The 15,957-nt window shown below is 44.9% G+C and overlaps 1 protein-coding gene across 5 annotated transcripts in view; it reads right to left on the bottom strand.

Moving 5' to 3' along the window:
* MSI1 (musashi RNA binding protein 1) overlaps nucleotides 1–15,957 on the bottom strand; it is a 61,475-nt gene that overhangs the window by 19,247 nt on the left and 26,271 nt on the right. For all 5 annotated transcript variants that reach the window (XM_060250379.1, XM_060250380.1, XM_060250376.1 and 2 more), the window contains exons 7-10: nucleotides 7,874–7,922; nucleotides 5,437–5,519; nucleotides 2,763–2,880; nucleotides 1,632–1,712 (exon numbers count right to left, since the gene is read on the bottom strand). In XM_060250379.1, coding sequence (XP_060106362.1) covers nucleotides 1,632–1,712; nucleotides 2,763–2,880; nucleotides 5,437–5,519; nucleotides 7,874–7,922 — 331 coding nt within the window. The remainder of the gene's footprint in view (nucleotides 1–1,631; nucleotides 1,713–2,762; nucleotides 2,881–5,436; nucleotides 5,520–7,873; nucleotides 7,923–15,957) is intronic.

Below are 15,957 nucleotides of genomic sequence, written 5' to 3'. Positions count from 1 at the left end.
GTTCTGAAAACCAGCAGGTGCAATATGGGGGAATGAAGAAAACCCAGCAATTTCAAAAGCAACATTGGACACAACTGTTAAGTACCACAAGTTCCCCCCTCTGTAAAAGGGGAACAACAATATGGCCTACATCCATCATAGGCTCAATGTGAATGCAATGAAAGCTGAAAAGCACTTTGCAAACTAAAACTCTTCTAAAAAATAATCATCATGCACCAGGCCTTAAGTTAAGGTGGGAAAAGAAAGAGAAATGCTGCATCTACCCATTAATGAATTCTTTTGCAGTGTGGTGAAAGGCAATGTTAGTGGTCCTAGCCTATAAGGTGGGGGACCTATGTTCAAATACTGGCTCAGCCATTAAGGGTTACTGGGTCACTCACTATCTCCCACTCTAACATAGCTCGTAGAGTTGTTGTAAGAACACAGCAGAGATGAGAATGCAATGTATTAACACCTTGAAGGAAGGGTTGACAGATAAGGTAGAAGTAGGAAATATTTTGCCATGGGAAACCATTAGGTGGTCTTCAAGCTGTGTCTTTGAGAACCTTGCAGCATGCAAACCAGCTTCCTTGACCTCCTGAAGGCAGTGGTTAGTCCGGCACCCACAGTGAACTGAATATTCTCAGGACTTGATGGCAGAGGCTCACAGGGTACAAGGGGTACAGTTTGTGAGCCTTAGCTTAGAACACCATCTGTTATTGTGCCCCTTTTATAAAGGGTTCAGATCATGGAACAAACTGTCTATTACTAGTGAAACCTGAATGTCTTATTGCTGAGAAAGACCAGTCAACTCGATACAAGAGTGGCTGCTTAAAACCAGAGCAACCTATAAGAAAATGGCTACTGTCTCATGCCAGAATGATAACCCTGAAGAAATGTGATGATGCCGTAAATGCAACTTTTAGCATTTGCTTCATTCATGTTATGATGCTGTTGCGTTACACTGGGTACAGACGTTTTGCAAAAGCAATTCAGTTTGTTGCAGGGATGAGAACTTGGACAGTAATAGTTCCCATTTAATGCAGTGGGCTTGTGCAGAAGAAGTTGCCACCAATATATAGGGAGTTGTGGAACAGTTTTGTTTGCTCCCCACTTTGATACAAATCCCCCAAATTAGGCTGCCTTCTTCTTATATACAGCACTATCGTACTATTAGGAGCCTGGTCTGCTTCTTTGTTTGCCAAGTGCTTCAAAGCCCTTACTTCATTCATAAGGTTTGGACTCCATCCCGTTTTCATGCATGAGCCTTGGTAACACCTGGGTTATTATCAATAATGCAGAATCAAGAGTTTGCTTTGAATTCAGAAAGATGGCAACTCTGCTTTGAGGTGGAAGCTGAGGAGAAAAGGGAGCAGGGGAGGAACACAGTTGAGAAAGAGACAGACAGACTTGCAAGGGAATTCTTTCCAGTAATAGCCAGCCTCATGGGAGAATCTAGTCACAAGGGAGTTGTATCAGCTTTTCTGGCCTCTGTACAGCTTCTTCCCTGCCTACGTCATGGATTCTTCAGTTGTTTCCCCTGAACCCCACCCTCCCAGGATTGCAACAACTGGCAAAAAAAAGATGCCAGGAACCCATCTCTAGCACAAGAACAAAACTACAGGAAATAGCTGAGAGAAATGAGGACTTACCAGGAAACTGGTAAGTGTAGCCAGGTGCAATGCCCGTGTAACTCCGACTGGCATAGGTGGCAGCCTGGAAGCCAGGGTAGCCTATAGTTTGAAACAAAAAGGTTAACGTGTCTTCCTACAGAGTTCAGGTTTTGTTTTTTAAAATATCACTTCATTCCTGTGTTCGTATTCAACTAGATTAACAACAGGAGACTGGGGCCCCTCTTGAACCCTGTGGCAGCATTTGGGATGGGAAGGGGAAGGGCAAGGAAAGACATTCCCACAGAATGAAGCAAATAAGTTTTCTTCCAGGGTAAATGGGAGGGCTCTGAGGCAGTCTTCAGTCCTTGCACCTCTTATGCTAGAAAACCCTTAAGTTTATCAGCAGCATCCAGTACTATTCACTGTCCCCAAGAATCTTCTTATCTTATATGGGTGGCAGCTCCACATAAAAGAGGTCTCTCTGCCAAGAATTTGGCTTGCTCAGCCAACTTTTGAACTCAGAGGTTGGAGCTGCAGTCTTTGTATGTTCACTCTGTGTGTCCCAGGAGAATGGGAGGCAAACTGAAGAGCCTCATCGGTTCAAATCCCACAAAGAGGAGGCTGCCCAATATATCTTGCTGCTCTGGCCTTGCCACCCTCCAATCTGCCTCTGCTGGGCTGAAGAGAGTGCAGGCATGTAACTTTGCTAGATCTCTGTACCAGATGTGACTGACTTGTTCAGACATTCACAAGAGAGAGATGCAGAAGACATACTCAAGTTTAAAGGCAACTTGCCTGATAATTCTAAACTCTGGGCTTGCATCCTGAGGCTCACCCATACTAGCACATTTCCTATAGAGAAGCTGATGAATTAGTCCTTATACGTCCTAACAGTAAACATTTTGGGGTAGAACAGCAAAGGCCACCACCATTTTTAATTCAAACAAAAAGCATTCTTCAGCTGCTTGGGAAGCCAGATGTTTTGCCCATACAGTAGAATATTTGCAGTTCTCCATTCTGCCAGGTGATGGTGGTGTATGATCAAAATTAAAAATGCATTTCTTCCAGAGAGCAGCACAAACCTAACCAGGAAGCAAGCAACCCAGATTGATTGGAGCAGGGGAGAAAGGGAGAGAGGGTGGCAGAGAGCTCAGATTTTATCATGCTTACCCAACATGCCAATCCCAAGCATGAAGGCATCCATCCCATAAGGCATCACTCGGGACCGCCCCCTTGCAGAGCCAGTGGGGGACATCACTTCCTTTGGCTGAGCTTTTTTACATTCCACCTGACACGGGAAACACAAAATGGAGTCAGGCTTCTGCTTATATTTGCAGGACAATATCCCAGGAGGCTTACAGCGTCAGAAATTCTAAAGCTTGCAAGAGTTTCCTCCCCCCTCCCCAAAAGCATCTCTTCGTACATCATGGTCCCAATATTTACCCAACCTTCTCCTAAAGGAAAATAAAGGTTAGCATCGTTTTCACTTTGACCATCGTTTTCACTTTGATTAGGCTGAGAGGTGTATTAGGCTGTTTCCACACATGTTATTTGTCCCAGGTTTGAAGCTGATGAGAGGGGGGGGTCCTGCTTCCCCATAGTATCAGTGCACCTCCTGGGATTTCCTTGATCTTTCCGAAGCCTCCTTTGCTGCAAAATTTTGTGAACTATCATAGCAAGGCTTGGATGGCTACCATATGGGTGGAAAAGTTCAAATGTTCCCAGTACTACTCTGAGGATACACTTTCTTTGCCCCTGTCCCCAAAGTATTGCCTCCCCCTGCCACCCAAGAAGCCTTTTCATTTTTTTAAAAAAACCTAGCAACTGAATTCCCAGCTTTAATTTTTTTAAAAGCCTCTAAACAAGGGGTGGCCAAACTGCGTCTTGGGAGCCACATTTGGCTCTTTCACCCATACTGTGTGGCTCTCAAAGCCCCCACTACCTCATCAGACAGCTTGGAGAAGGCATTTGTCTCTTTAAATCACTTCTCCAAGTCAAGCCAGCTGGCAGCATGGAGAATGCATTTAAAGTTAAAGTTGCTTTCTTTCCACCTCTCCCTCTCTCACTTGCTTTCTTTCCACCCTTCCTTCCTTCGTCTTGCAGCTCTCTTGCAGCTCTCAAACATCTGATGTTCATGTCTTGCGGCTCTCAAACACCTGAAGTTTATTCTATGTAGCTCTTGCATTAAGCAAGTTTGGCCATCCCTGCTCTAGACCCTTTCACTGTGGAGATATTAAGGGAATGGCATATCTCCCCAATACAGCAAATAGAGCCTTACTCTTAAAAAAAAAATCAGAGGACTTTATATCCATATAATGATACAACAATATTCAACCCTAGGAAAGCGCTGGTGGCACCAGGGTGGTAGTGGATGACAGTGGCTGCTACGGGGTGGTGCAGGGGAATTATGGGAAAACTTGCCATGGCTGCTATGCTGTATGGGCAGCCACAGAAGGGAAACCACATGTGCCTGTCTTCATGTGGAAAACACCTTAGTCTTCCAAAATCACAGCCTTTACTTCAAAGCTGGCCCAATATATATTTGGTGCCTAAAGAAGAAAAACAGTGAGATCATGCACAGTCTATGAGGAGGGCCTCTGCGCTGTTGTGCAATCACATGCCCATTTCCACAGGGCTAGCACAGGAGAAGCTCAAGGTGGACTAAGCCATAATGTGGCTCAGATTTGTTTCTGATCTTGCCACTTTATTGGCACACAAAATACACATAATGGTAGTGCTGGCTCTGAAAAGCAGAGGCTGCGATTGTGGATAATACAGTTGATCATCTCAACAGTCTAAAATAGATATATAACTTATAGTTATACCCAGGACCCTTTTTGTAGGAAAACCCCAGCAGGAATTCATTTTCATATTAGGCCACACCATTGATATCACCATTGTTTAGCATAGGGCATTTTTGTAGGAAAAGCCCAGCAAAAGTTCATTTGCATATTAGGCCACACCCCCTGATGCCAAGCCAGCCGGAACTGCGTTCCTGCTAAAAAAAAAAGGCCCTGGTTTTTACCCCATCTTCTTCCAAGGGGCTCAAGGCAGTCACAGATGAGAGAGTGACTGGCCCACAGTTATCCAGTAAATTTCATTGGGGGAGGGTGATTTACTGTAAGTCACACAACTTTTAGACAATGGTTTAAGCAGGAGCATTGCTGCTTTTATATTTCACAGACTGACCTACCATACCTTTTGGTCCTCCTCCAAATCTGCTCCCATCCTCTCTACAGACTCAAGCTGCAGGCAATCCCTATTAATTTACATGTGAGGATTCCTGACATTGTAGCTTAACTGTTTCTGAACTGATTTGCCTGTTTTGAAGAGAAGAACTGTAGATTTATACCCCGCCCTTCTCTCTGAATCAGAGACTCAGAGCGGCTTACAATCTCCTACATCTTCTCCCCCGACAATAGACACCTTGTGAGGTGGGTGGGGCTGAGAGGGCTCTCACAGCAGCTGCCCTTTCAAGGACAACTCCTGCAATAGGTATGGCTGACCCAAGGCCATTCCAGCAACTGCAAGTGGAGGAATGGGGAATCAAACCCGGTTCTCCCAGATAAGAGTCCGTGCACTTAACCACTACACCAAAGAGGGAAGCACTTTGCCAAGTAACCCAGAGATATATTCTCTGGCAACTTCAGGGCCTGTGGATACAGTTGGAGTGGTCCTGAGGTTGCTAAGTAACCATTAACCCACCCCAAAAAATTGCCAAGCAGCTCAGAGGGAATGCATAGCACTCTTTGAAAGCCCTGGTGACCCAGGCTATTGGTCAAACTGTACAGCGGGAGGACCAGGCTCACATCTCATTGCTTTATGTGCTAGCTATTTTTGTTACCATTTTGTTGTTGATCTCATGGAAGTGGATTTCGCAGACTTTCTCCACAATATCTTCACTTTCAAATGTGACAAAACCGAACCCTGAAGAAGAAAACAGACCCGGACTTGGTTAGCTCTGTTCATCATGGAGACCTCAAACAAAATCACACAGAACAGGAGCCCAGACTGGAATCCTACCACACTCAAGTCCAGTGACTGGACTCAATGACATTGACCTGTAACTCAGTGAAGTTACACATCTCTAACTGGACTGCACCACTTCAGGCTGCAGAAGGAGGCTCACATTATTGAATTCTCACCATGCAAAAGAATTCCTCACACAAACTAGCCCAGCTCCTTCCCTACCCTGGCATCCTAGTTTTCCGTGAACAGTAGAACAAAGCCTCTGACAGAATGTATACAAGAACCCATGGATCAGGTCTTATAACTTTTAAAATCAAAACAGAGCCAGGGTACCATGATATTTTCAGGATGCCATCTTACTATTGTTTATTGTGGTTTTAAAATTATGTTTTTTTATTTTTAAAAATTGGTTTATTATTATAAATCCCTGTGTTGTAAGTAACCCACCCTGAGCCAACTTTTGGGGAGAGTGAGATAGAAATTAAACTAATATATAACAATAGTAAAAAATGTACAAAGCCCTGGTTCACCATGCCAATAGCCCTCAACTTGGTATCTCTTCCTGGCTCTGTCTGGCCTTCCACCACCTTTTGAAGGCCCACTGATGACAAAAAAGCATGAACAGCTCATAACAATTGAGGGGGCTCAGCCAATTGGACAGTCACACAATCCAGGGGTTCTGCAGGGACACCACAACTGCTCCCTTGCATCAGAATGGAGTCAGTAGGCTGTCGCTATAGCAAAACTAACAAAGTTGCTCTTTTAATCTTGGCTGCAGGTACCACCAGCACCTAAGCTCTCTTTAAGCCTCAATGAATGGTAGCTATTTAGTTGAGCTGTGAGCAAGGAAACAGGATTTGGAGGGAAGGGTGGATGCAGGGAGGCAGTGTTGAAGGAAATACAGGGTCAAGGAACGAAACGGCAAGGAAGACATTACATGGAGTCCAGGGGCAGGAGAGGTTCTGCATTGTAAAGAAAAAAACAGGTAGTATGGTAACTGAGCCCTGGAGTCTGTGGGGAAGGACTTGTCAGCCAGAGAGCAGGAGTGAAACTTCATGAAGCAATCTGAAACAGTCAGCAAAATCTAGCAGTAATATTAACCAGTGCAGGCCCCCACTCAACATGCAAAATAGACGGGATACAGCCCTCCCTCTTATACGCCTGTACAACTTCAGAGTGTAAAATGATTGATATGCTGTGCATGAAATCCTACATGGGATCATCTTGGATAAGGAGAAGGCAGAACAGTAACTCTGCCCTCTTATGCCCAACCCAGCAACACAATGAAAAAAACAGATTTCTTCCAGCTATACATAGATAAGTAAGTAGATAGGTAGATGTGTGTGTGTGAGGGGAGGGAGGGAGGGAGAGAAAGAAAGACTGATTGACTGACTATTATAGGAAGATTAAACTTCAGACTTCTAGACTAACCTTCTGTGTGGTGTGTTGGCTTTCAGTGTGAAGAGTATGGCTGTTAGCAGATTGATGAGGGGAGGAAATTCTCACAAGCACGGAGATAAATGTGATCACCTACTAACATGTACACACTAAATCACTGCAAAGGCTAGCTGAAAACCTGGCAACCCTTTAAGGCAGGAGGATTTTCAAGCAGGGGTGTGCTTACACAGCAAATTATTCCCACCTGCAGATGAAAAGACTGTACTGTGTTGAAAAACAGAAGCGGTGTCATAGATGAAGTTAAAGAAAGCCCAGTCTTGATTTGCAAGCCAATCAAACATTTACAGGCTGTCAGGGCCCCTTGGGTAGTATCAATAGCCCTCAAGCCAGTCCATTCCTTTAACACAGCATGCCTTCTCTCACCCTCCCCCCCTTCCTCTCTCTTATTCACACACAGGGGAGTGGTCTCAGAAGCTTGCAGGGCTCCCCCTCTGTAATCAAACTACCAAAAAGGGGCTCTGGGGAAAGGTGACCTGGGAGCAGCAGCTGGCCCCCATGCTGTGTGGAAGGAGGAGAGACAGTCTCTTAGCTCTCCTGTCAGTTTCCCGTGGTCTCAAATTACACAGGACAAGGTAAGACATACACAGACTGCTGGAGCCACGTAGGTGATGGGAGGGGAAGGGAAATGGGGCCTTCTCCTCTTCAGCAAGTGTAGCTCACAGGAAGCGGGTGGACAAAAGCCCTCTGTGCTGAGCGGGGACTGAGGTAAAAGGACACGTTGATGAAGGAAGGAGGGCTGAGGCACAGAGATAAAGAAGAGCTGTGGATTGGGCATGTCACTGGGGGCTGGGAGCCTGGGAATGCCACAGGCACACAGACAGTGCAAGCTTCTGTGCCAAAAATATGGGTCTCACCTCGGTGCCGGTTAGTTGTCTTGTCAAACATGAGCATAGCATCATCCACCTGCAGAAAACAAAGATGGGGTGGGGGAAAAACTGAGGTGAGGGAAGGAAGACAATTGCTTTAGCTTAGCCAGATAGGACATTTAGGGTCACTAGACAAAGAGAGGCAACTGTATCAAATGGCAAACTTCAGCTATTAAATGAATTAAATTTTTACTGGGTGGGGGGGTAGTTGAATATTTTTTGAGAAGCTCCAAAACTTCTTGAGCTGGTCCTGGAACTGCCTGCTTGCCAAGCCACCTACCAAAGACTTTAATAATCTATCTGCTCACCACTGTCCCTCAGTTGCCAGGATCACATAATTCCTGAGCTAGCAGGACTGCCCAAGTTTCATTCCAGCATGCGACAAAAAGGCTTGAGACTCTGAATATGTAAAGCCAAGCATTTCCCAAGTGGTAACTGACTACTTGTGAACATAGTATGCATTTAGTAAGCAGATCATCTGTAAAACACTGCCATGCAACAAGGAGAATTTTACATCATGCTTCTGGATCTGAGCAAAAATCCAGGGAATCAGGGTGTGGCAAAACACCCCCCCCCCCAAAAAAAAAAAAAGATGACCTCTTTTCCAAGTGATAACAAGCACACTGTAATAAACATGCCGTAGAAAGTTAGCTGCTATAGGACTGAGCCAAGACTTTTATTTGTAGCAGGAACTTCTTTGCATATTAGGCCACACACCCCTGATGTATCTAATCCTCCAAGAGCTTACAGGGTTCTTATTACAGGGTCCTCCTGTAAGCTCCAGAAGGATTGGCTACATCATGGGGTGTGGTCTAATATGCAAAGGAGTTCCTGCTACAGAAAAAGCCCTGGACTGAGGTACACCCCACACCCACATGCAAATTATAATGGAACCCTAATGGGGGGAGGGAAGGAACCAACAACCCAATTTAAATCTTATTAATCTACTAGGTATTCTTAGACAAGTCACTACTGCCTTTGCTCCTACCCCACCAGTGTGGGTGTTATAAGCATATGAAGCTGTCTTCCACACAATCAGATTTAACCCACCTGGCATAGCAACTTTCCAGCATCTCAGAGATTCCTCCCCAGCCTTGCAATCTTCATGTTTAACTGGAGGCTGGAGGCTGAACCCTGGACCAACATGCACAACATGTGCTCTACTACTGAAGCTGTTGTCAGTGTAATTCTGCACTGACACAGGGCAGATGAAAAGATCACGGAGATCACACCTACCACAGAAGTTTGAATGATCCAACAGCCCACTTATAATCCATTTATCCCTTTATAAATAAATGGTCCTTTATTCATATAACACATGCATTTCTGAATTTAAGTTTTCCATCAGCAGAACAGAACTTTATTGTCCCTTTGCACTGATCTTCACGAAATGCTGCCATTGGGGGATAGGGGACCCTGAGGAATAACAAGGGGGGTCTGCTGCAGGGAGGGGGAAACTGCCAATTTAGTCTGGATCCAACCTCAATATATGCAATCAGTTTTGGAGGAAACAGCAGGTAAGTGTGTGCTGGTTATTACCTTTAAAGCCCTATATGGCCGAGGACCTGCCTACCTGAGGGACCGTCTTTCCCCATATGAGCCCCAGAGAGCGCTGAGGTCAGCTGGGAAAAACCAGCTGAATATCCCTGGGCCAAGGGAGACCAGATTGAAGGCCACCCGAGACCGGGCCTTCTCTATTGCTGCTCCACTGCTGTGGAATCAACTCCCGGAGGAGGTGCGGGCCCTACGATGCTTAGATCAATTCCGTAGGGCCTGTAAGACCCACCTCTTCAAAATAGCCTTCAACCAATGACAAACCGGGAAGTGCCACTGAAAATGCTTTTAATTACTGAATTCTGCTGAAGACCTAACGCTTAGTACCATGTTGATATTGTTATTGTTAATTTTAATAATTGTAAATTGTTTTAACTGTGATTTTATAAGTAAACTGATGTATAATGTATTTTATGTTGTAAGCCGCCCTGAGCCTGCCCCGGCGGGGAGGGCGGGATAGAAATAAAAAGTTATTATTATTATTATTATTATTTATTTTGAAAATCTTACTGTGCTTATATGGAGAATAGTACTGGCCCACACTTACAGGGAAGTTGAAAGTATTATGGATAATGGGAGAAAAGCACCTTAAACACTCTATAACTGTTGAGGATTGTTGCCACTTAGCATATGGTCACCTGTATTCCGCCTCTATTGCCTCTATTATGTGTAGTGGATTTTAATAGACTATGATGTTTAGATGTGTGCATACGGGGGCAGATGTCTCCCACTGTTTACTCTGAAAATTGACATAATCAATAAAGAACAAGCCTGCTTTGGGAGAGGTCCAACATTAGGAAACAGGTTAGTGGCTTAAATGGTTGGCGGTCTTGGCTTCATTCCTGAAATTTACTAGTTGGGTCTCATGGCCTTAAAGCAATACTCAACAGCATATGACATCAGGGTCAACCCCCCCCCCCCCCCCCGTTTAGAAGAGTCACATGGAGGCTCTTCTGGACCAGCCACATCATTCCCTTTTGCAGGGCACAGAAACTGGCGTGCCAAAGAACTAGAGGTGGGAAGTAGCTCAAAATTAGCTTTGTGTCTTTGGGTCAGGGCTGGTGTCAACTGGCAGCACAGGCAAAGCCAAGGTTTCAAGATTGGCGTGCACTGGACAAAGCAATGCAAGGAAGCAAAGAAGATTATCCACTTTACCAGCAGGAGTCCTGCTTGGAAAAGCCTAGAAGAGGGGCTGAGACTTTTAATAGCACAGGCAGTTGGTGTTCTAGCCTTGTTAACCCAATGGTGTCAGAGTAATTGCAGAATTTGAACCAGCTCTCCTGTTTGCCTGAAACAGAGGCATTGGGTCTTTGCTGCAACTCCAGAGGAACACTGTGCACTGTGTCAGGGAAGGTGGTTCTTTCTTTACCTCAGACAAAGGCATGCTAATGAATTCCCTACCTTTATGGAACACCCATTTTCACCACTTTGCAAATGTGCCTTTGGAGCATAGTGTCAGCTACAGGCTGAAAAGTCTCTGATTTAAATCTAAGCCAAATATGCCTTAAGCGGCCTTAGAAAAGCCACTCTCTTTCAGTTATAAATGGGTAACAACATAGAACTACCTTGTAGGAATGTTGTCAAGATAACTCATGAAGTAATACCCATGAAGTATTAAGAATGCACTCATGAAGTCTAAATGCTAATTATTCCTCTTCAACCATTCCTCTTCAGCACCAGAGCAAACACTGAGGCAGTAGTCTGCCCTAGACTTCTGACCACTGCTGCCCTAACACTATTGTTTCCCATTACTTTGTTTTCACTCTGTCTTTCTTTGAAACTGCTGGAATTCTGCACAATTAAGATAACAAAATGCAAGTTGATGCAAGCCAAAGGACACCCAGGAGAAGACACATACTGCTGTCTTCAAGGATGTGCCTTATAGGAAGTTTAAGTGGAACACCATAAACAAATTAAAACAGAAATCTTAGGAGAAGAAAACACAAATCCAGTGGTGTCTTGAAAGACTAGCAAAGTATTGTAGCATAAATTTTGTCAGCCCTTGAAGTACCACTGGACTCCACTTTTATTCTGCCAGTAACACAGGTACTCATCTGTTGATTTGCTGGATCAGAATGGAAGAAAAAACTGCCAACACAAAAAGGGGAGGGACTCAGTGAAGTGAAACTATCCAGCAGAACTGCTGCATCTAACCTGGAGACATATGGAGTTCCCATGTTGTAGGACCATTTGAGAATTGCAAAAGGAATCGAGTCATCTTTAAGTGGAGACGCCAGAGACTGAACTGCCATAGTAATACGGTCTATTCTTATTCAAACAAAATGAAGGCAACAATAAAGAAACCCCCCATGTCTCCCATAAAGTGGGCCACAAATGCCAAACTCTACAGAAACTGAGGACAAGACCTTTTCAATGTAATGTCAGAGTCTGGAATGAAAAGTTAGGAAGACAGTGGACGGCTGCTTTTCCTGGGAACAGCCAGGCAGCCGACTTCCCCAGAGCACCCCAAGCACGTCTCCAGTGGCAGAGGCCTTTCCTGACATCGGACTAGCATTCAATTTGCAAACAGAAAATGTGTGTCCTCAATAGGCTTCCGTGTCCATGGAAACCCAGGGCAGGGGAGGCGGGATTAGTGGGGCCAGCCGGGCCCAGCAGCCAAGTTCAGGCGGCCAAGTGCTAAGTGTGAGTGGCAGCCCTTGGCGGGCGGCTATTGTTGCAGCTGGCTGTTGGGTGCCTCTTTGGGCTGAGCCCCTGCTGGGGATCCCTGCTGCTCCCCAGCCCATTCTCTCGAGCCTTTCTTCTCTTGAGGCCTCACTGGCTTTGCCAACGCCTGAGTAAGGCCTGAACAAAAGAGGCTGCCGGGGATGGCTTCTCTTGGGGCCTGGTTGCTGTGGCAACCCTGGCCCCTCCAATCCCAGCTGCTGGATCAGATTAGCACGAGCTCAAATGCTCTCTTCTCCAAAGCTGTTCTGCACAGACACACAAAGGCACCCTGCTGGGGCCAGCTTCACTCATGCCTCTTGGGAGCTGGCCCTTATAGGCCTCAAAAGGGGGAAACTGAGAGCCACCCCACCCCTTCCCTAGACACACACACACACACACACAAGCATCCTGTGAGGGAAAGCGTGTGTGTGTGTGTGTGTGTGTGATGAGGGCCAATCACTACCCTCCACCAGGGACTACCACTGCTTCTGCAATACCTCTGCTTGGTCCCCAAATACTCAACCGGAGCCCACTAATCCTCTACTAGACTAGAGGCTCCTGCCGCAGCTTGCCTTCTCTGCCCAAATTCTGAAGGGAAGCAGCTGGGAGTGATGTGGGCAGAAAATGGCAAGGTACATGCACTGACATGATGTCCAAACAGCTAGATGACATCTTGGCAAGTTCTGAGGTCCTTTTTCATAAGTTCAAGTATGCCACATGTGAGCATTGTGGCATTATAAGCTTGTGGCTTTGGCCACATTCAAGAAGTAACCATAGGTACAGAGTGAGAGATTCAGGGTGCAAAATAAGACCATGAAAATTAATTCTCATATACATTTTCAAGCCATTTTAAACAGCATAAGATAAACTTAGCAATAGTACTGTTACACTTCACTGGCATTTTTCTGCTTAATTAACCATGACCCTTATCAAAGTGCTACTTACAAAACATTTTGGCTGCTTAATAACTGATTCCCCCCCCCCAAAAAAAAGAAAAAACAAGATCCTTTTCATCAGTAAATTCTAGCCGGGAAGACAAGGGATCAAATCCCTACTTAACCATCAGGTTCACTGGGTGACTATGAGCCAATCACTCTCAGCCTAACCTACTTCACAAGGTTGTTGTGAAGATAAAATAGGAAAGGGTCATCATGTACATAGCCCAGAGCTTCTTGGAGGAAGAGGTCAAAAATGTAATTAAATTAATACATCCTCAGTTCTGTAGCCTTTTTATACACTGCACCCTTAAAATAAGTCAGTCTTGCTCATCCATTTATAAATCTTACATACCAGCTTTTAACTTTCATGCACAAAATCATGTGCACGCTGAAATTTTTTTAATGAAATTGTTTTTAATTTAACTATCACTGTTCTGGGAAAGAAAAATTAAGGGATCCATTCAGTCATTCCTTTAGTATATCCAAGGTCATTTTATTGCTGTCACAATCAAACTGTCCCCAGGAACCCTGCAGTGTTCTTTGATGAGAAGTCCAAAAGACAACTTATCCACCATGATTCATCTTCCCCTTCAATTTGCAACTGTGAGGCACATTCTGGAACAGCTCTCTCTTCATGGGGCACAATGGCGAGGATACAGGGGCTTGACCAGCACTTTACACAACACCAAGACAACCACAGAATCATGTGACACACCAACGTCACAGGTGGCTTAGCGGACAAATCAATCTGGGAAAAGCTCCATATCCTTCAGCATTTTCCAGATTAAAAAAAATTAGAGGACATTCCAGATCACGATTTTATAGCGTTACTGGTGGAGCGTGACAGCATGGTCAGAGAAATAATGATGGGGCCAGAACAACCCGCTCAAATGTGCCGTAAGTAGAAAGCAGGAACTGAAACTATATGTAAGCAAGTGACTTCTATATGACAGAGGCAACAACGCAAGGAAACTCAGATTTATATTTATCTATCAGCACACATGCTGTATTTCACTGATACTATTTAGAGAATATCTGTTCCATTTTACAGCTGAAGAACACTGAAGCCCCTCAATCTGGCTAGTTCAGCGCATGCATACTGAACAAAAATGAAAAGTTATGTTCTAATAAGTAACTTATGCATAAGTAGTGTTTTCCCCATGCTGCTGCACAACTGCAGCCTTTTTATACAGTGCACCCTTAAAATTAAGAAACAAGGTTTACAGATTGACCACACACACCCCACCCCATACAGATCGGAGCTCCTGCATCTCTCTATTAAGAAATTAAGCACAAATCCTACCACCAAACAACAACCAGAGAATGTGCATACAGTCTGTTCCCTGCAGATAATAATCTGATTTTCATTGTCCTTCCATCATTAGCAATACTTCATAAAACAAGTTGTCTTGTACCCAAAGCTTTCTCCTGACTTGTTATAGGCAACATCTCCTTGGCTCCTCCATCCACGGCACCCCATTTATTTTGTGCTAAAAACTTCAACAGGATGCAGCCCAAGAGTTCATTTTGAATAACAGGGATGGAATATGAGAGGAAAATAACCCCTGAGAATATAGAGACCCCTGCTTCCCCCCACACTTAGAATTCCAGAGCAAGGATTCACACTACTGGTCCCCACCCCCCACCCCAACACAGAAGACATGCTCTAGTTTTAAAAGCAGTCTTTGTCACTACAGTGCAAAAGAGCATTCCTTGCTTTATCAACAGAAAATTGAAGTGTACATGCAGCTAAAGAAAGCTCTTACCTCCTGTATTCTATCTCCTACCCACAGCAGTTTAGCTGACCTCAGTGGGCCAAAATAAGTAGTGAAAGCATCTCTTTAGCATTTAATACTAAAGCTTTAAGGAAAAAACGCCATGGAAGAAAAACAATCAGCACACCCTTTTAGTCTCAATGAGAACATGGGATCAACAATCACAGCTTTTAGGTACTGAAAAAAGCTTTGAGAGACTGCTTGCTTTCAGTGTGTCTTTTCTGGACTTCCATTTTTATTGTTATAGGCAAATATAGTGCATGCAAAAAATAAATAAAACACAACTGTTGCTTTAAAACTAGGACAATCTGAGGGCAGTGATTTCCCAGGGACTCTGAAAAACAGAACTGTCCCAACAAAAACACAATGTGGCAGGAAATGGTGCACCCTAAGGGCAAGGACTTTGAAATCCACTGTTTTATACAGAGGGATGCCAGCCTCCAGGTGGGAGCTCTCCCCTGGAACTACAGCTCATCAGACTACAAAGATAAAGTTTCCCTGGGAGAAAAGGATGCTTTGGAGTGTAGATTCTGTAGCACTGTACTCCACTGAGGTCCCTGTCCTCCCAAGGCTCCATCCCCAAATCTCCAGAAGTTTGCCAACCTGGATCTGGGAACCCCGTCACAACTCACACCAGTTGGGGGGGGGGGGGGACCTGGCAACCCTATTGCCAGTCTGCAAGTAATTCAACCCACCCCTGCACAACAACTTGCTTAGAATGAGAAGCCAAATCTAAGTCACCAGCTTTATAGGGTCAGATGGGATCCTATTGGCTTGTTGTATGTCACCTGATCCCTGCAGGGCTGGCAGCTGCAATACCACCTTTTGGCCCCTCTACAGTGGTGGTGCTACAACACAGAAAAAACAGGCCAGCAGTCCCTGTTGTCTGCAAACTGCGGGGAGGGGGTTGGTACTTGACCTCATCTAACAAAACACAGTTCAAAAACTCTGCAACCTTTAAATTCCCTTTTGTATCTGACTGTGCCAAATAAATGTGCTGGCTTGTCTGTTGTTTCCCAGCTGGCTCGTTTTTTTCCTTCCTTCCCTCACCTCCATCTTCCGCCCTGCATGTGTCAGCACTTTCACAACCATCATCGTCTTCTTCCTTTTTGCAAAATCATCCTAATCCAAGCCTGCTGGC

This window comes from Heteronotia binoei, chromosome 11, assembly GCF_032191835.1.
Source record: "Heteronotia binoei isolate CCM8104 ecotype False Entrance Well chromosome 11, APGP_CSIRO_Hbin_v1, whole genome shotgun sequence".
NCBI classification, from domain to species: domain Eukaryota; kingdom Metazoa; phylum Chordata; class Lepidosauria; order Squamata; family Gekkonidae; genus Heteronotia; species Heteronotia binoei.
This window is presented reverse-complemented; position numbering and strand designations above follow the sequence as displayed.